This window comes from Lynx canadensis, chromosome E1 (assembly GCF_007474595.2).
Source record: "Lynx canadensis isolate LIC74 chromosome E1, mLynCan4.pri.v2, whole genome shotgun sequence".
Lineage (NCBI taxonomy): Eukaryota > Metazoa > Chordata > Mammalia > Carnivora > Felidae > Lynx > Lynx canadensis.
In genome coordinates, this window is record NC_044316.2 from 10658539 (window position 1) to 10677700 (window position 19162).

Here is a 19162-nt window from a genome sequence, read left to right on the forward strand (position 1 = left end):
CCCTGGGTCTCTGGGCCTCGGCGTCCTCAGTGAAAGCGAGGTAGACCTGAGGATTCCGAGCGCTCCGGCCTTCTTGGCCACGGGGCCAGCGTCAGGCGAAGTAGGCGTAGAAGAAGATGTTGACACACATGAGCAGGATAGCGTTGAAGCCACACACACGGGCCCAGAAAGCGTGTTTCTGGGGTGTCCGGCCATCGCCTGGAGGAGGTAGGAGGAGGAGAGGGAGAAAGATGAGGACCACAGGGCCACACTTCGTACTCCTACGTCCAGGGTGCCTTGGGGCGGGAGAGAGACTCAGAGCCTAGGGTCACACACGTACCTGCTTTGGCTCCCACAAGCACATCCTGAGCCAAGGTCCACCAGGTAAGGTTCTCAATCTGCGGAGAACGATCGGGACGTGGGGGTGTGGCAGGACAGGGGCGGGCCCAGACAGGGTCAGGGGTCGGTGACAGAAAGTGGGCAGCTGGGTTCAAAAGGGGACGGGGGTCAAGAGCTAGGAAATTCTGTTTATTTTTTTAAAGTTGATTATTTATTTTGAGAGAGAGAGAGCGCAGGGGTGGGGCAGAGAGAGAGGGAAGAGAGAGAATCCCAAGCGCTGTCAGCCCGACGTGGGGCTTGAACTCATAACCCACGAGATCACGCCCTGAGCCGAAATCAACAGTCGGATGCTTAACCGACTTCACCACCCAGGTGCCCCAAGAGCTGGAAAATTCTTGAGTCGCAGAGGGTCAGGGGTCAGAGTCAGGGGCCGGGGCAGGCTCACCTGGATTCCCTGGGGGGGTGACGTCAGCAGGCTCCCAGCCACCACAACGACCCCGCTGAGCACAAAGAGGGCGACGGCAAAATGCAGGTAGTGCATGCTGCTGAGGATGGCAGGCCGCGTGTCCGGGTCACCGCAGCGGGGCGCGGGGTGCAGGAATTCCAGGACCAGCCGAGTGGCACCCAGGGCCAGCCCCACCATCAGGCCCCAGAAGGCCCCCTGGGGAAGGGGAGGCAGGGCAGGAGGACGGTGAGGGCCCAGGTTCCCCCAGCACGCACACGGGCGGCAGGGGAAGATGTGAGCCAGACGCAGCCCGTCCGCGGGGAGGGGACCGAGCCCCGACCCCCCCCCCCCCACCGTCCTGTCTGCCCCGGTGCTGCCCATCCCCCACCCACCTGCTCATTGGCACGCCGCCAGAAGATGCCCAGAACAAAGACTGCGGTCACTGGGGGGGCCAGGGAGCTGGTCACCGACTGCATGTAGATAAAGAGCTGCCCACTGTTGGAGTCCTGCAGGATGGGGATCCAGGCCACGCTGACGCCCACGAGCACCACGATGACCAGCCTGTGGGCAGGCAGTGGGCGTGCTCGTCCCGGAAGACCCTCCCTCAATTCTCCCGCATCTCCCGCAGCCACTAAGATGCGCTCTCCAGCCGTCCCCTGCCACCCCAGCCTCCTCCCTGGCCTCTGGTCCGCTCCTCTGGGGATGTGGCCGGCCCTGCCCTGCCCCCACCCTTCCATGGCTTCCTGCTGCCTGCAGGTCCGCCCCGACTCCACCTGTCCCTGGGGTCTCCACTGCGTCAGCCCTCAGGGAACCCCCCCCCCCCCCCCCCCCCCCGCCATGGCCTCCCAGGCTCTCCTCTTTGTCTTCAAGGCACTCATCCCGGGGGACATACAGAGGTATGTTGGGGGGGGTTACATGCTCCCTGTCCGTCTCCCCGGCCCGGCTGGAAGCACCAGGGGAGGTGGGAGCCTCATCCATGGAGCCCACTGCTGCATCCCCTGGCATACAATAGGTGCTCAATAAACACTTGCCGGCTTCCTGAGAGGCCTGCGGCCCTCACATTCCAGCCAGACTGACCCCCCTGGCAGCTTCTCTAGTGCTGGTGGCCTCTGGCCGAAACCCTCCTCGCCACGAGAGCCTGAGGCTGCAGACCTGCACCCCTCACAGGGTGACCTCTGTCCTAAGAGTGCAAGGCTTGGGTCGGGGCCCGGACTCCTCAGCTCTGAAGCCTGAGACCTCTGGCCGGAATGAGCCCCTCTGCCTCCCTCCCCTGTGTGGACCCCTCCTTCCGGCCCCTGCCTGCCTCCCCTCTCGGTGCAAGGCCTCCGCCGCGGGGACGTGCTTCGCTCACTCATTCAGCAGTCGCCCGTTCAGAAGCCCACCGGAGTGCAGGGCACCGTGCGAGAAGCCCAGACTGGGTGACGAGTGGGCCCTGTCCCTCCCCAGCACGGACAGCAGGGCAAAGAAAGTAGATGAGTCTGTTACTCTGTCCTAAGGGCTGGGGTCAGGGAGCCCAGGGGAAGTATCGATCCCAGAGGGCTTCTAGGCAGAGGAGGGTCGCCCTCCAGCCTCGAAGAGGTGTGGGGCCCAGCTAAGGAGGCAGAGCTGGGGTCAGGTGTCCTATCTGCTCCTCCTTGGCTGAGTGCCCCTTGCCCCTGTGTCTTGGGTCACTTGGGCACACCTCACCCCCAAGGAGGGTGGTGGGTGAGACCCCCCTGGAACCCTAGACGGGACAGCAAGGGCGAGAGAGGCCATGTCTGCAGCTGGGGCGGGTCCCTCCTGTGTGCCTGTCCGCCCGCCTCCCTTTCTTCCCTTCCAGGCCTGAGGGAGAGGGTGGAGGAAGGAGGTACCACCTTGATTAAGGCTAATTAACCCTTAGCCTGGCAGGCAGGCGGGCGCTGCCCTCTTCAAAGGCATAGGCGGGCTCCACGGACACCCAGCCCACCCCGCCCTCCCCACACAGTCTTCTGCAGCCCACACCGGGCTCAGCGTCTGTGCGCGGGGCCTGGCCTCTCCAGGCCGGCCTGGAACTGCGGCCCTAGCCTTCCCCCTGCTCTCCAGGGCTTCCCCTTCCAACTCAGTCACCATCAGGCTGCCAGAGAGACCCCAGGCCCAGAGGCTGTTCCTTCTGCCTGGAATGTCCTTCTCCAATTCCTCCCCTGGCTGACCTCCTCCAAGGCTCAGCTCTAGGCCTTCCTCCTCCAGGAAGCCTTCCGACCCCACCCCTTCCTGCACGCACACTGCTGTCGGGATGACTGACCCTCTCCATCATTCCTGGGCTACAGCTGCGGTGGTGGGGGGGTGGCCCTCAAGGGCTTTTGAGATCTCTCTGGATCCCCCATATTGTTCAGCTTGATGCAGGATAATAGGGGGGCGTCGGGCACTCCTTGTGGACTGGATAACAGAGAATGGCAGACAGGAGGGGGGAGCAGGAGCAAAAGGCCCTGGCAAAGATCAGAGCCCCAGACGTGGGACTGTCACTTGCCCCAGGCCTGTGATGGCTCCTCTGGGTTCACCCCAACCTGATGAGACTGTCAGGGTCACTGGCATGCCCCTGCCTGTCCCTGGCCCACGATGGCCTCCTCCCCAGGCTTCTGGACATGCTCTGTTACCCCTCTCTGTGATTCCCACACCTCCTTGGATTGAGGCTCCAGAGACCCAGGACCCCACACCATCTAGGAAACGCAGCTTAAACCGTGTTGTTTTAAGCAGGAAGAGGCTGGAGGTGTTGGGGGGTGTCCCCGTGCTGCACGAGGGAGGCCTTTTCGAGCTGAACCCTGGCCCAACACCTAGCATGAGATCCTTTCCACTGCACCAAACTGGCAGCTGAGGGAACTGGGACCCAGAGAGGGTGAGCAACCTGCCCTGTGTCACACAGCCTTATGCCCACAGGCAGGTTGGTGGAGCCTGGGTTGGCTGGGGCTTGACTGGTAGAAGAGGTGGGAAGGAGGGTCAAGGGCACCATGGCGGGGGGGTGAGTTGGAATGGGGGGGGGCAGTTAGGACTTTGGCTTCAGGTGGGAAGAGGAGAGAAGCCTGCTTCTGAGGAGGCCAGGAAGTCGGGGGCACGAGACATGGGGGCCACTGAGCGCGCACTGAGGCTACCCGTGTCCCAGACCCGGGGACCCGGTCACACTCTGGGCAGCTGGAGGGCACTTGGTCCCGGGATGCCGAGCCCGGAAGGGCTTTGGAGGAGTCTGCCAGATAGGGGCAGGTTTTCGGGGCCACGGGGCCACTGAGGAGGGGCGGGGGAACAACGCAGGGGGGGAGAGGAGGTCAAGGGGCCAGGACCTGCTGACACAGAAGCTTCGTGCAAGGCCGGAGGGAGAGGCTCCTTGTTTTGGAGGAGGCTGGGAGCCTGCAGATGAGCTCACACTCGCCTGCTGAATGGCGTGTCCCGACAGAGCCCTTCTGACAGCAGTGGGGCTGACTTACGTCACTGGGCCACCTGCCTGGAGTTGCAGCAGAGACCCCGCCCTGAGGATGAGAGCCAAGGGCAGGGGGCCGCAGGGTGCGCTGTCGGTCAAGACGCGCACCAGAGGCTGGGCCCCTCGACCCGACGGGCGGAGTTGGGGGAGCAAGCCTCGGAGGGGCACGGGAGGGTGGGAGCTGGGAGAGGGCCCAAGCGGGCGGGCACGTTCACACACTAGGCACCAACCTCTCATTACCCGTTGCTGAGTTCACCCCAAAGGACTCTCCGCCGAGTACAGGGATGGAGGGCTGGGCCAGACATGGCCCCTGCCTGTCTTTGTGGGGGGTGGGGGGCACCAGGGAGACAGGTGGACCTATAGGGGCCACATGTCCTGAGGGAGGAATCAGACCATGGTCCCCTGAGGGAGGCTTAGAGGGGAGAGGGGCTCACTCCTCAGTCAGGCCTATCGGGGAGGGCTGCGTGGAGGAGGGGGGACACTTGGGCAAAGTCTAGAAAGATCAGGGAGGCTCCTCAAGGTGATAAGGAGGGGACTAGCAGGGCTAGGAGGAAACGGGAAGAAACCCAGTGGGGCCAGGGACAGCTGTGGCCTGAGTGTGGCCATCCTGAGAACTGGCTCTGGGCCCTCTGTGGGGCAGCTGGAAACCATCAGGAGGGCTAAGGGCTCAGATTTTAGGAAGACAGACAGATCCACAGGGTGACTGGGGAGGGGGGACTCTACCCAGCAGAAATGCCCTCAGAGATTCAGCTCAGAGTCCAAGATACATCTAAGATGAGGGCCGTGACCATGAACGGGTGGCCAGAGCGATGTGGGATGTGGGATGGACAGGACACTCTGGCTCCTTGTATCCTCTCCTTCCTGGGAAGTTCCTCCGCAACTGGCAAACTCCTACTCACCCCTCAAAGCCCCCCGTCGGTGGGGCCCCGCGGGCCGTCGTGTGGCTGGGGAAGCCTGGGTCCCAGCCTGTCCCCGGTGCCTGGCACGACCCCTCCCACCGCCCACCCCCAACCGTACCGGCCAATGAGCAGCAGCTCCCGCTCGCCAGCGAGGGGCCTCAGCCGCCTCCAGATGTCCATGGTGACAAGTGTGCTGCTGCTGTTGAAGATGGAAGTCAGCGACGACATGAGTGCGGCCATCATCACTGCAATCATCAGCCCCCGCAGACCTGGGGGTCGGGAAGACAGGGCCGCTGCGACTCTGCTTGGGAGCCCCTGCTGCCCGTGTCCTACTGAGGACCCCTGAGGCCCCTGAGGTCCCCTGAGGCCCCCCTGGTCAGCATCGGCCATGCACAAGTCCTCGAGAGCAGAGCCCCAGGGGGAGGGAGGCTGGAGGTTTCCGGGGACAGAGACCCAAACACAAGAGGCTGGGAGGCCAAGGGCCAATGGCGGGGGGGGGGGGTGGGTGGGTGGGGGTGGTCGAAACTTCTGGATTTGTGGCTTCCTGTGATTGCTTCTGCTCTTGAGGGTGCAGTTATCAGCACCTTGTTTCCACAAAGCCTTGCAGGTGAAAAAGCACTTTCACACCTAGGACTTCAAGTGACGGAAGCATTATTAACCCGTCTGACAGATGAGGAAGTGGAAGGTCCTAGCGGGAGGAGAGGTGCCCAGGGACTCACCGCAGCCAGAGGCAAAACTCTGGGGTGGGGTGGGGAGAGGAAGGCCTGGGGCGGGACCCTCTGCCTGGAGGTCACAACTCGGTCAGGGCGCAGTGGCCCAGTGTCTGGGGTTTTCTGCCATTTCTTGTGGGTGGCAGGCCCCAGCAGGCACTGGGGGGTCCCCTTTCTTGTTGGCTTTGTAGAAAAGGAAATGCAGTTCCGGGGGAAAACAAGGGGGCGTCCCCACCGAGGTGGGCAAGGCCCTTCTTTGCAAAGCCTTCTGGGAGTCACGGGCTTGAGCGGAGCTGAGGGTCGGGAGCCCTGAGAGACAGAAGGATGCTCAATTTGTAACTCAGTGCTGTGTGGCGTAAGGCTGGTCGCCTCCCCTCTCCGGTTCTATCTCCAAGGCTTCTCGTACTTTTTCTTCAAGTGTCTAAGCCCCTTCTCCACCTCCACAGATTCTCTGTCTCTCCTCCAACCCCTGCCCTAGGATACACTTGACACAGGCCCCCTCCCCTGAGGACTCAGCCTCCTGGGTGCCATTTTGGCCTGGCCTTGCTTCCGTGCCTGACCTGCTGTGTGACTTGCAAGCATCCCATGGCCTTCTCTGTTCGCTTATCAGGCTGACTGGGCTGGCCCCCAAAGAAAAGCGAGTTAGGCCATGGTTTTCCCCCAAACATTTCTCCATCCTGTGTCTCTTGCTCGGGGAGATGGATTAACTCGGGGTTTATTCTCTACCCATTTCTCAGACAGGGAGCCGAAGGCCTAGAGAGAGGCTATGGTCCAACCATGGCTGGGGGCTTAGCGAGTTCCTCCCAGCCCCCAGAACAGAAGAGGAAGGTGAGGCCCAGAGGTGGGAACCCACAGCGAGGCCAAGCCTTGGGCCAGGCACCGTCCCTACATTCTTAGGTTTAATCCCAGCAACCACGCTGAGGGGTGGGTAGGCGTCACGATCTCCAATTTACAAAGGAGGACACTGAAAGTGACACGCCCCAAATATCTCAGCCAGCAAGTGGCAGAGCGGAGTTTTGATCCCAGGTCCGTGCACCCACATCCCCTGGGCCTCGGCACCCCGGGAGGGAGGGAGGGTGGGGCCAGGAATCCAGCTTCCACAGAGGAAGCCACAGGGAGGGAGGGAGACACTTAGGGTTGGAGAATCTGGTGGTGAAACCAGGCCGCCGAGGGTCTCAGAAGGCTCACTGCTACCAGCTGGGGGAGGCAGGAACTCATGGGGGGCTTGAGCCCCGGATCCTAGTGGAGTGAGCAGTGGGCTTGGAGCCCCGGCAGACGGACTGGGGCATCTCAGCCACTCTAGCCATGGAGAAGTCACTTTCCCCTCTTTGTGCCTCACTTTCCCTATCTGTAAAATGGAGCTAATAACTACCTCATAGCCATAACTGGGAAGCGGTCCGTAAAAGGGTCTGGCACCCAGCAGGCCTGGAAGAAGAGACAACGGCGACCTTACTCAAGGGCTCCAACGGCACAGGTTAAGAGGACGAGTTCTGGAGGCAGATTATCCCGGTTCAGAGCCCAGCTCTGCAGCCCAGCTGCCACGTGACCTTGGGCAGGTCTCTTAAGCTCTGTGGGTCTCAGTTTCCCCACCTTTAAAGTGGGGATGATAATAACAGCACTTAGGGTTCCTGAGAGGAAGATGCAAATTGGTCACGTGGGAAGTCCTCGGAACAATGCCTGGCCCCTGGGGGGGTGCCGTGAGCGTGTCCTCTGTTATACTATTTCCTCTCTTCCCCTAGGAGGGGAACGTCCCGCGTGAGCGTCACACTGGATCCAGAGTGGCCTCCGCAGTCCCCAGGGTCCCTGGCCCTCACTGGTCCCACCCCACAGGCCGCCCAGACCCCACCCAGAATCTCACCTACGGGCATCAGTTCCATGACCAGCTTGGGGTAGGCGATGTTGGAGCAGCCGATCTCGGCCCCACAGGCCCGAAGGCACTCAGACGGCACCACGCAGCCCACGTCATCTGCAGGAAAGGGACGCAGTATGTTCCACCTGCCCCACCCCATCCTCCCGACACACCTGAGCCCCTCGTGTGGCCAAGACCCTGGGCCTGACCTGCTCTGTCCGTCACCACCTCTGACCAGCAGCTACTCGGCCCCAGGTCTGTTTTCCAGTCTGGGTCACGTGGAGGGGGCTGGCCTCTATTCTGGTCCCTAATGCCTTGATTTTTTTTTTTTTTTTCTGTCGTCCTCTGTCACAACGCCTTCTCCCCCTTCCCGGCCAGGCCAGGGGGTCGCCTGCAGTGTGGCCCTGCCCATGTGAGCAGTCCGCCGTCTGTACCCATCTGGGGCGCTAGTCTCCCTCACCCCCCTCCGGCCCCCAGCTCTTCTCCCCAGAGGGGCAAATGCAGGCTAGAGGGGCACCTTCCCCCACCCCTGGGCTCAGAGCTTCAGGCTGGGGCCTTTCCTCCTGACGCTGACCTGGAGCTATGTCTGGGTGTTAAGGGAAGACCCCTAAAACACAGGGGAGTCAGATCATGTCCTGGTCAGAACTACCCGGCAGTTCAGCAGTCAACAAAACCCCTCCAATCGTCGTGATGCCGGGCTCTTCCAGGCTCCTCTGGGCTTGTCCCCTTCCCACCTTGCCACCTGAGGCCTTCTCCACCAGCCCCTCTCCCCAGGCCTTCCCAGGCGGGGGAAGATTTTCCTCATCTCTTTACTCCGGACCACTGGGGACGGCTTGTTTTTGCTTTTCCAAGGGGCTGGTGAGCTGGTGAGGAGGGGGCTTGGTCTCACCGAGGCCACCTCCCCAAGGCCGCAGCAGCGCACACTAACTACTCTCTTGTTGAGTGAACGCGGGATTAATGGGTGTCCTGGACTGAACCCAACGCCCAGGCCGCCCTAGCAAGCTGTCTCTGCAGAACCCTGTTTGGAGGCAGGAACCACGGTGCCTGGCTCCCGTGTGACCCTGTTCCTCCACTGCCCCCGCGGCAACCGGGGCTCCCCAGCACAGTGTGGGTAATGGCGGTCAACCCCGCGGTCACGTGCTCCTCCCGTGGAACATTCTCTAAACACCTTGTGGCCCCCGTCCCTTGGGATTTTCAGCAGGGGCCTGCAGAGAGCAGAGTAGACGAGAAGATGGTGATTGCGGGGAAAGTTCAGAAACAGAAGCTCCAAGGGGACAGGAGTGAGAGCCGCTCTGAGGGGAGGGGGGCAGTTTGGGGCTTAAATTTCAATATGGCGGCAGGCACCGGCATTCTTGGGACGCGCTGCTTCCTTTGCAGACCAGGCACTTCTGAGTTAAGTACTGTCCCCTCCGATGCTTCTTCTGAAACGTTCCTCTATAGATGCCCAACCCACTTCAGGGGGGGGTCTCAGATCCCCTTCCTCGAGGCCAGCGAGGCTGGAGCAGCATCACCCCACCCCCAATGACCTAGCATCCCGGTCTCTAGTAGCCCAGACCCTCTCTTGAGCAACGGGTGCCGGGGACACCTGCTGCCTGTCATCCCTGGCACCTCCCACTCAGAGTGTCCAATCAGATATGTCCTCTTCCCTCTCCCTGGCCCAGTAAGAGCTCACTGCCTTCTCTCCTCTCCCCCCATCCAGTCCCCCAGCCCCACAGTCTTCTCCTCCCACGGCCCTACTGGCCTCACTTGGCCCCCTGCTCTGCTCTATCTCCTCTCATACAAATTGGGCCCCAGCTCCCCATTGCCTCCCTTCCATCTGTCCCATCCTTGCGAAATTACAGTTTCACTCAGGAGCCCCCTCCACCCACACCCCTGGAGCCCTTGGCTTCCTGGAAACAAAATCCTTCCCACAGCATCTAAGGTCCTTGACAACTGGTCCCATCCAGCATGCACGCATCAGCCACCCTGACCTGCTTGCGTTTTCTCCTACACACCCAGCCCTTTGCCACCTCCATGCCTCTGCAGACGAGGTCCCCTCCCCTCCTCCCAGGGCTCTGTCCTACCCTTGTTTACCTCCTGCTCCATGGCCCATTGCTTGTCCTCTGAGGCTTCCTCTGACACCCCCCTTTCCAAATCCTCCCCCCACAACCAGGGCAAAGCAGCTTCCTCTCAAAGGCTCCTGTGGCCAAGGACTGAATCACAATTGTTTGTATATTTTACCTCCCCCATTAGACTGGGAGCTCCCCAAGGGCGGACACTGGGTCTGAATCATCTCCCAGTCCTAGCTTTCAGTCAGTTCAGGGCTCGCCCAGAGGAGAGATCCTGTGAACATTTGCGAATGAATGAGTGAGTAACCAAGTAAGTGGTAGGGAGGAAGGAGGAAAGGCCTAGGAGGAAAGGAGGAGACGGAGAAAGGATGCCAGAAAGAGCCATGATGAAGGTCAGGCACTGTTTGATCCAGCTGCCCTATTTTCCCACCCGCAGCCCAGCGGGTGAGCAGATGAGAGCCAGAAAGGGCATGACTGGCCTGGGACCCATAGTCGGGCCCAGGACAAAGCCCAGGGCCCCACGGCAGGACTCCAGGGAGCACTGGGGTCCAGCACACAGAGGGCAGGTGATGGGTCCCTCCTGACAGGTTCCGGGCCTGCACTGGCTGGCTGTGGTGCTTGGAGGACCCAGCCCTCTTGGGAGAGTCACAGCCACATAATGGCTCAGAAAGCCGGAGTCAGGAGATTCTGGTCGAGTTTATTCAGCCCATTCCAGGCTCTGGGCTTGGGCCACCGCCTCTGGGCACCACTGGCTCGCTTGCCGGAGTTTGTGCTGAACAGCAAGAAGAACCTCTCCTTTATGGCAGCCGCAGAGGTGTCTCCACTTAAAGTCCCCTGAATATGCCACATTCAGGAGTGAGCAGCCTCAGGACAGTGAGAGCCAGGGAACTGAGAACGGGGCTTCTGAGTTTGCGAGAGAACCAGCTTCTGTGGGCCTGGGAGCTCCCCAACTAGGCTCTACTTTTGCATTGGCACCCCTGTCAGCCAGGGCCGACACCAGAAGCCTGGGAGTTGTCCCTCTCCTTGTCCCCCATGTTCTCCCTCCCTTTGGCCAATGCCACGTCCAGCCACTGGGCTTGGTGCCCAGGTGAACTCCACCTCCTTACTGTACTGTCTTGTCCCCTCTAACCCACCCACCCTGCAAGCCGCAGAGGAAACATCTAAAACCACTAATCTGCCCACCACCCTCCCTGCTCATGTACTTCCGTGGCTCTCCATCCCCTGCAGGAGGGATCACAAGCCTCTAATTGTGCCATTCGTGGCCCTCTAGCCACCTAGCCACTTTCAGCCACACCTCTGGGCCTCTGTGTTTTCTGTTCCCTCTCTCTGGAATACCCTTCTTTCCTTCATAAACTCAGGGAATTCATATGAATTCATACTCTCAACTTGTGGATGTCTGCAGGCTTTGGGCAATATCCTCATGGTACCAATAACTCGGTGACCTGTGACAGCTTCTGCCAGTGTTTGTTGATGGACTGAATGACTCTTCCCAATGAGGCCATTGGACACAACACCCTGAGGGCCAATCAAGGTGCTCCCCACTCCCTATCGAGGCCTGGCCCATCCCTGGGAGACAGTCCAGATGTGGATGTTGCAGTAAGGAGTAGGAGAAAAGCACACAGACCTGGGTTTAAGTCCAGCTATCCCAGTGCCCTACTGTGTGATCCTGGGTGATTATTTAAGGTCTCTGAGGCTGTTTCCTCCTCTGTAAAGTCCTTCTGGGGGACATCCAGAGGCCAGAATTCAACCTCAACCTAAATGTCACACCTGATACAAAAATTAATTCAAAATAGATCACAGATTTAAATGTAAGATGTAAAAAATATCAAGCTTTTTCGGGGGGAAATAGGAGAAAATCTTCAGGACCTATGGCTAGGCAAAGAGTTCTTAGACTTGACATCAAAAGCAATATCCATAAAAGAAAAAATGGATAAAGTAGACTTCATCACAATTAAAAGTTCTGTGTAAGACACCTGTGAAAAGGATAAAAAAGAAAAGCTACAGAACAAATCAGTAAAGTTGCAGGATATGCAGTCGATATATGAAGATCAGTCGTGTTTCTAGACACTAGCAATGAACCATCAGAGTAATTAAGAAAACAGTCCCATTTATGATGGCATCAAAAATAATAAAATACCTGGGAACAAATTTAACCAAGGAGATTAAAGACTCATGTGATGAAAATTATAAGACACTGATGAAAGAAATTGAAGATGATGCAAATAAATAGAAAGGTATACCATGTTCATGGATTGGAACAATTCATGTTGTTAAAATGCTCCTATCACCAAAAGCCATCGACAGATTCAATGTAGTCCCTATCAAAATTCCAACAGCATTTTTCACATAAATAGAAAAAAAATAATCCAAAAAATTCCTATACAACCACAGAAAACCCCAAATGGCCAAAGTAATCTTAAGAAAGAAGAGAAAAACTGGAGACATCACACTTTCTGATTTCAAACTATATTACAAACCTATAGTAATCAAAACAGTACAGTATTGGCACAAAAACAGACACATAGCTCAATATAACACAATAGAGACTATATATGTGTATGTATGGTCTCTCTCTCTATATTTTCAATCAATTTATGACAAAGGAGCCAAGAATATACAATGGGGAAAGGATAGTCTCTTCAATAAATAGTGTTGGAAAAACGGGACAGCTACATGCACATGAATTAAACTGGACTGCTATCTCATAACATACACAAAACCAACTCAAAATGGGCTAAGGATTTGAATGTAAAATTCCTAGAAGAAAACACGGAGGGGGGAGTGGGGAGTAAGCTCTTTGACATTGATCATGGCAATGATTTTTTTTTTATTTGACACCGAAAGCAAAGATCTTCAAAAAGACAAAACAAAACAAAACAATGCCCCCAAATGAGACAATATCAGATTTAAAAGCCTCTGCACAGCAAAGGAAACCATCAACAAAATGAAAAGGCAACCTATGGATTGGGAAGAAATATTTGCAAACCATATATCTGATAAGGGGTTAATAGCCAAAATATATAAAGAACTCATACAACTCAATAGCAAACAAAACAAAAACCAATAACAACACAATCCAATTAAAAAATGGGCAGGGGTGCCTCAGTCAGTTAAGTGTCCGACTTCAGCTCAGGTCATGATCTCTCAGTTCGTGGGTTTGAGCCCCACATCGGGCTCTGTGCTGACAGCACAGAGCCTGGAGCCTGTTTCAGATTCTTCCCCGCCCCTGCTCATGCTCTGTCTCTATCAAAAATGAATAAATATTAAAAATTTTTTGAAAACAAAATTTTTTTTAAATAATAAAAAATGGGCAGAAGATCTGAGTAGACATTTTTCCAAAGGAGACATACAAATGGTCAATGGGTACCTGAAAAAAAATGCTCAACATCACTAGTCATCAGGGATATGCAAATCAAAACCACAATGTAATATCACCTCACACCTATTAGAATGGCTCTCATCAAAAAGACAAGAGATAACGTGTTGGCAAAGATGTAGAGAAAAGGGAACCCGTTGTGTGTGTGTGTGTGTGTGTGTGTGTGTGTGTGTGTGTACTACCAATAGGAGCATAAGTCAGTGCAGCAACTAAGGAAAACAAGAAAACAGTATGGAGGTTTCTCAAGGAATTAAGAATAGAAGAGTGTCCGGCTAGCTCAGTCTGTAGAGCATGGGACTCTTGGTCTCTGGTTTGTGAGTTTGAGCCTCATATTTGGTGTAGAGATTACTTAAAAATAAAATCTTAAAAAAATAAAAATAGAACTACCATATGATCCAGGTATACCACATCTGAGTATATCTATCTTTTTTTTTTTTTTTTTGAGAGAGAGAGAGAGAGAGCACACACAGGAGTGCAAGCAAGTGGGGGAGGAGCAGAGAGAGGGAGAGGGAATCCCAAGCAGGCTCCATTGACTCGGGGCTTGATCTCACAAAGTGTGAGATCATGACCTGAGCCTAAATCAAGAGTCAGATGCTTAACTGACTGAGCCACCCAGGCACCCCGGGCATGTATCTTAAGGAAATGAAGTCACTATATTGAAGAGATATCTGCACTCCATGTTCATTGAAGCATAGTTGCAGTAGCCAAGACATGGAAACAAACTAAAGGGTCCATCAGCACATGAATGGGTAAAGATGTGGTATATATATATGTACACACACACACACATACACACACGCACGCACACGTATATATACATATATATATATAATGGAATACTATTCAGCCCTGAGAAAGAAAATCCTACCATTTGCGACAACATTGGTGGACTTTGAGGGCATTACGCTAAGTGAAGTAAGTCAGAGAAAGTCAAATACTGTCCGATCTCACTTACAAGTGGAATCTAAAAAAGTCAAACTCATAGAAAAACAGAGTAGAATGATGGTTACCAGAGGCTGAGGGTGGGGTGGGATGGGAGGAAGAGGTGAGATGTTAGAGGGTACAAACTTCCAATTATAAGATGAATAAATTCTGAGGACCTAATGTATAGCGTAATGATTATAGTTAATAATATCTTATTCTATACCTCAAAAAAGAAGAAAAAACAGAAAAAGTTACAGACCAGCGGAAAATATATGTGGACTATATACCTGACAAAGACCTTGTATTTGGAATATATAAAAAGCTCTCAAAAATCAAACAATCCAATTAGAAAATGGGCAAAACACATGAACAGACATTTCACCCAAGAGAACATACAGTGGCAAATAAGCATATGAAAATATGTTGCATATCATTAGTCATTAGGAAAACGCAAATTAACACCATAATAAGAGATTATTGGGGCGCCTGGGTGGCGCAGTCGGTTAAGCGTCCGACTTCAGCCAGGTCACGATCTCGCGGTCCATGAGTTCGAGCCCCGCGTCGAGCTCTGGGCTGATGGCTCGGAGCCTGGAGCCTGTTTCCGATTCTGTGTCTCCCTCTCTCTCTGCCCCTCGCCCGTTCATGCTCTGTCTCTCTCTGTCCCAAAAATAAATAAACGTTAAAAAAAAAAATTAAAAAAAAAAAAAGATTATTACACACCTACAAGCGTGGAAAAAATAAAAAAAATTGTGACAACATAAAATGCCATCACGGATGTGGATAAATTAGATCACGCAGATGTTGTTGGCAGGAAAATAGACATAATACAGTACCTACACAAATGAATATGTATAATACGTATATGAATGCTCATAGCAGCTTTATTCGTAATAACCAAAAACTGGAAACAACCCAGTGTCCTTCAACAAGAGAAACTGTTACGCGAGCTCCGGTGCATCCAGGCCATGGGATACTTGTCAGCCACAGAAATGAACAAGCTACGGATATACACGATGATTTGGATGATTCACCGGAGAATTATGCTGGGTGGAAGAAAAAGCTAATCCCTAAAGGTTAAATACTGTGTTTTCCATTTATATAACGTTCTTGAAATAACAAAATTGTAGACATGGAGAACAGACAAGTGGCTGACAGGGGTTAGAGATGGAGATGTGGGTGTGGCTGGCAAGAGGGAGGTCTTGGTGATGACAGAAGGGTTCTGCCTCCCAATTGCAGGGGTGGCCACCCAAATCTACACAGGTGGTAAGGTTGCGCGTGTGCATGAGCATGCACACACACACACACACACACACACACACAAATGAACACATGTAAACTGGTGAAATCTGAACAAGTTCTGGAATGCACCAATGTCAATTTTCTGGCTACCGCATTATTGTACGATAGTTCTACAAGATGATACCACTGGCAGAAACAGGGTGAAGGCTGCACGCAACCTCTCTGTTGGTGGTTGGTTGGTTTGTGTTTTGTCTTTTTGTCTTAACAACTTCCTGTGCATCTGTAACTATGGACAGGTAACTGTAGAGGTTGGAGGGCTACGTGCCTTTCAGACCTGAGAGTCAGGACTCCCTTCATGAGCCTCCGGGCCCCTGTGCAGTCATAAGAACAAAAAGAGAGGCCGATGCCCAGAGAGACTCTTGATCTGGGCCCTCAGTAGCAGTGACATAAATCAGGCTTCAGGACTCCCAAGGCAGTGCTTGCTCACTGGGACCGTCTGCCTCTCCCTTCTGACTGAGTCTGGTAGGGAGGATGTGGGTATATGTGCGCCTACCTGGGAGGAGCTAGGGGCACCTGTGGGGCTCTGCTCAGGGAGAGGCAGGGGCCTGGCTTCTGGGGCCATCCAGACACAGTGTGAAGCCTCTGTGGCTGGGGGGGGGGGGGTTCATGGCAGGGAGTACAGGACATGAGGCTTGAGGGGTCAGTGATGGGGACCACAGGGGTGCTGGGCCTGGAGAGAGCAGACACTGCTCTGGGCGACAGACCCAGGTGGATAGATGGTGGGGGGTTCTGGAACGGGAGAGGCCTAGAGATGCCACCAGCCAGCCCTCAGCAACACAGACCAGTGTCCTCAGGGCCCCCATCCCCACCCAAGCATGCCACAGCCCTGTCCAGATCCAGGTTTAATAGGCTCTGTTGTCCCTGCCCTTGCAGCCTGCTGTTAGATTTGGTCCCCACACCCCCATCCCCCAACCAGGGTCCCAAGCCCCAGGACACCGAGCAGATAGTTGGGCCTGACTCCAGCCCACCAGCAGCCCTCTCTGGCCCTCCCCACGCCAGGGTTCGGGTGGGCGCTGCTCATCATGCAGGACCAGTCCTGGGTAGGTACCCCTCCCAGCAGGGAGCAGGGCTCAGGGACTAAGAACTGGCTATCTATCTGCTCTGTCCACACGTGGCTCTGTAAAGGCTCCTTCCTGAGTGTGGGTCAGACTGTGCCCTATCCCTCCGTTGGGGGCTCCCAGCCCAGTACCCTAACTCTACTTCCACAACTGGACAGCTGCATATCTGCACGGACTTCCCGTCCCACCCAGGAAACAAGGCACTGGTAGGGTTGGACCAAGGGTACAACAGGTCCTCCCACCCCGGGGGCAGGGGGAGGAGCGGTGCGCTGGAGCGGTGCAAAGTTGTTGATTTGCTGTGTGTTCTCAGTAAGAACACTTTCCCTCTCTGGGCTGCATAGTTCCAAGAGTTCTTGGACTTTGGTCCCTGAGCTTTCCAGAACTCGGCCACCTGGGGCTGGAGGCAGCGGAGGAAACGGGGAGCGCAACCACCCGAAGTCGGTGTCTCTCAGGGATTGGTGGGGGGGATGGGGGGGGGAGTGAATCAGCTTCCGGCCCCGCCCCCCAGAGCGGCACGTGACCGCAGGTGGGGTGGGCGGGGCGGCATTAGTCACCAGCCCGCCGCCTGCCTGTGCGCTTCGTTCTCCCCGCAGGGCTCTCCTTGCCGGCTCTGTCCCCGCGCCCGCGTCCGCCCGGTAAGCAAGTCCCCCCGGATCCCGGACCTCCAACGCGCCGTCTGCCAGCCGCGCTTCCCCGAGCCTCCTCCGGGCAGGCCTCTTGGGTTGCCGGTCGTGGCGCCCGGAGATTTTAAGACCCCGCTCCCTTCCCGGAAGCCGTCGGAATGCTGGGCGCCGCTGAGCTGGGCCAGAGGCCATCCGAGTTGTCTCCTGCCTCCCACTCCTGGAAACTTCTGGGAAGGTCCCTCCTGGCTCTAGATCCTCCCAGAAGTTGCCCAGGACTTTGGGCAGCTCCAGAATTCCTCTGGGATGTGGGTGCCCCCCCGGCCCCCACTGATAGAGGCGCAGCGCGCCCTGGCGTGGGTCGCGCCCCGCCGTCTCTCCCACTGCCGCCCCACCCCCGCCCTGTCGCCCCTCCCTAGTCCCCGCCTGCACTCTGACCTGACCTCCGCCGTTCTCTTGGACTCCCTCGCAGGTTCCCTATGGGCAGAGTTGCTGAGACGCCGGTGAAGCCCCAAGAGTGCGCGGGGCCGCAGTCGCGCGGGAATTAGGATCCCGACCTTGCTGAGTGCTGTGTCGCCCGCCCACCCAGCGGAAGCGTCGGGTCAGTGGCACCATGGCCTTCTCTCAGGTGCAGTGTCTGGACGACAACCACGTCAACTGGCGCTCCAGCGAGTCCAAGCCCGAGTTCTTCTACAGCGAGGAGCAGCGGCTGGCCCTGGAGGCCCTGGTGGCCCACGGCCGCGAGGCCTTCTACGAGGTGCTGAAGCGCGAGAACATCCGTGACTTCCTCTCGGAGCTGGAGCTCAAGCGCATCCTGGAGACCATCGAGGTGTACGACCCGGGCTCGGAGGACCCGAGGGGTGCCAAGTGGCCCCGGGGGCCCGAGGACAATGGGGTTGGTGACAGCGAGGAGGCCAGCAGGGCAGGTGGGACCCCCACCGAGGCCGAGCCACCGCCCTCTCTGGAGTACTGGCCCCAGAAGTCCGACCGATCCATCCCGCAGCTGGACCTGGGCTGGCCAGACACCATTGCCTACCGCGGTGTGACCCGGGCCAGCGTCTACATGCAGCCCCCCATCGATGGGCAGGCCCACATCAAAGAGGTGGTGCGAAAGATGATCAGCCAGGCCCAGAAGGTGAGGCAGCTGCTGGGCGGGAGTCCCCGGAAGGGAAGCTGGCTCAGTGGGCCTTGCGTCCGGCCCCCAGCATATACGGAGACCGCAACACTGTCTCTCTCTTGTGGGTCTCTTTGCTTCCTCCCTGGCTGCCTCCTCCCCTGCCCTCATGGGGTTCCTCAGTTTCTTTGCACAGGGATAGGGTACCCAGGTTCTCTGGCAGGAGATGGTGGGTTACCCCATCTCAAAGGGCCTTTGTGCATTGTTGGGGGAGGGCTCTGATCTCCCCAGACGCTGCAAGCACGTTCCCCAGAAGAAGGTGCTGTGATGGGGTGGGGCGGGGAGAAATCTCCGGGTTTTCTCTCACTTACTGTCCCTCAGGATGGCTCTGATTCACCCCTGAGAAGCAGGACGCTCTCACACACGCCGTGAACCCTCTGGTGTTGCTTTTTCCTGGGTAGTGGAGAGAGTCTGGAGTGGTGGAGAAGGCCTGGAGACTAAAACACAGCCTGAGTCCATCTGAGGCTGGCCTGGAGGTCCAAGTTCAAAGGTGCCTTTTTCCTGGCTGTGCTGGGCGACGGAGAGTGCCTTGCTCGCCCTCTCTGAGCCTCTGTGTGAGCTTTGCAGTGGCAGAATCTTTCCAGGCTGGGATGTAGGGGATGGGGGTGGGCCCTGGGTGGAAGCGGAGTGAATTCAGCTCAGGGTTGTCCGCCTGTGAATTTTGCCAGTGAAGGGACCTCAGGCATTGCCTGTTCTCGACCCCTGCCGAGCCGTGCTGTACCCTGGTGCGGGCAGTCGTTCTCAGCCGATGCACTGACACACATCCTCGGAAGGGCCAGGCCGGGAACTGGTGCACCTTCTTACTGAGAGGAATTCTCGGTTTCCAAGCACATCCTGACATGATTGGTAAAGCCCGCGTGGCGAACAGTGTTGAGAAAGGTTCTGAAGCCAGGTCCGAGCTCAGTAGAGAGCAGCGAGTGATGAGCAATGTGTGTGTCCGCGGAGGTCTTTCTGGCAAAGTCTAACCCTTCCCCGGGCCCAGAGCGGGGCAGCAAATCGCACAAGCCCAGAACGC

General features: G+C 56.5%; 2 protein-coding genes across 3 annotated transcripts in view; one reads left to right on the forward strand and one right to left on the reverse strand.

Moving 5' to 3' along the window:
* Positions 1 to 91: 91 nt before the first annotated feature.
* The window catches only part of SLC5A10 (solute carrier family 5 member 10), a 58705-nt gene continuing 39634 nt past the window's right edge, over positions 92 to 19162 (reverse strand). The window contains exons 10-15 of the mRNA XM_030294781.1: positions 7658 to 7765; positions 5208 to 5358; positions 1156 to 1324; positions 764 to 979; positions 320 to 377; positions 92 to 198 (exon numbers count right to left, since the gene is read on the reverse strand). Of these exons, the coding sequence (XP_030150641.1) occupies positions 92 to 198; positions 320 to 377; positions 764 to 979; positions 1156 to 1324; positions 5208 to 5358; positions 7658 to 7765 (809 nt within the window). The remainder of the gene's footprint in view (positions 199 to 319; positions 378 to 763; positions 980 to 1155; positions 1325 to 5207; positions 5359 to 7657; positions 7766 to 19162) is intronic.
* The window catches only part of FAM83G (family with sequence similarity 83 member G), a 28214-nt gene continuing 25968 nt past the window's right edge, over positions 16917 to 19162 (forward strand). Inside the window, exons 1-2 of one of the 2 annotated variants that reach the window (XM_030294779.1) lie at positions 16917 to 16988; positions 17446 to 18108. In XM_030294779.1, coding sequence (XP_030150639.1) covers positions 17587 to 18108 — 522 coding nt within the window. In that variant the 5' untranslated portion in view covers positions 16917 to 16988; positions 17446 to 17586. Of the gene's footprint in view, positions 16989 to 17424; positions 18109 to 19162 lie in introns of those variants that run through there. The other variant, XM_030294780.1, reaches the window with a different exon arrangement.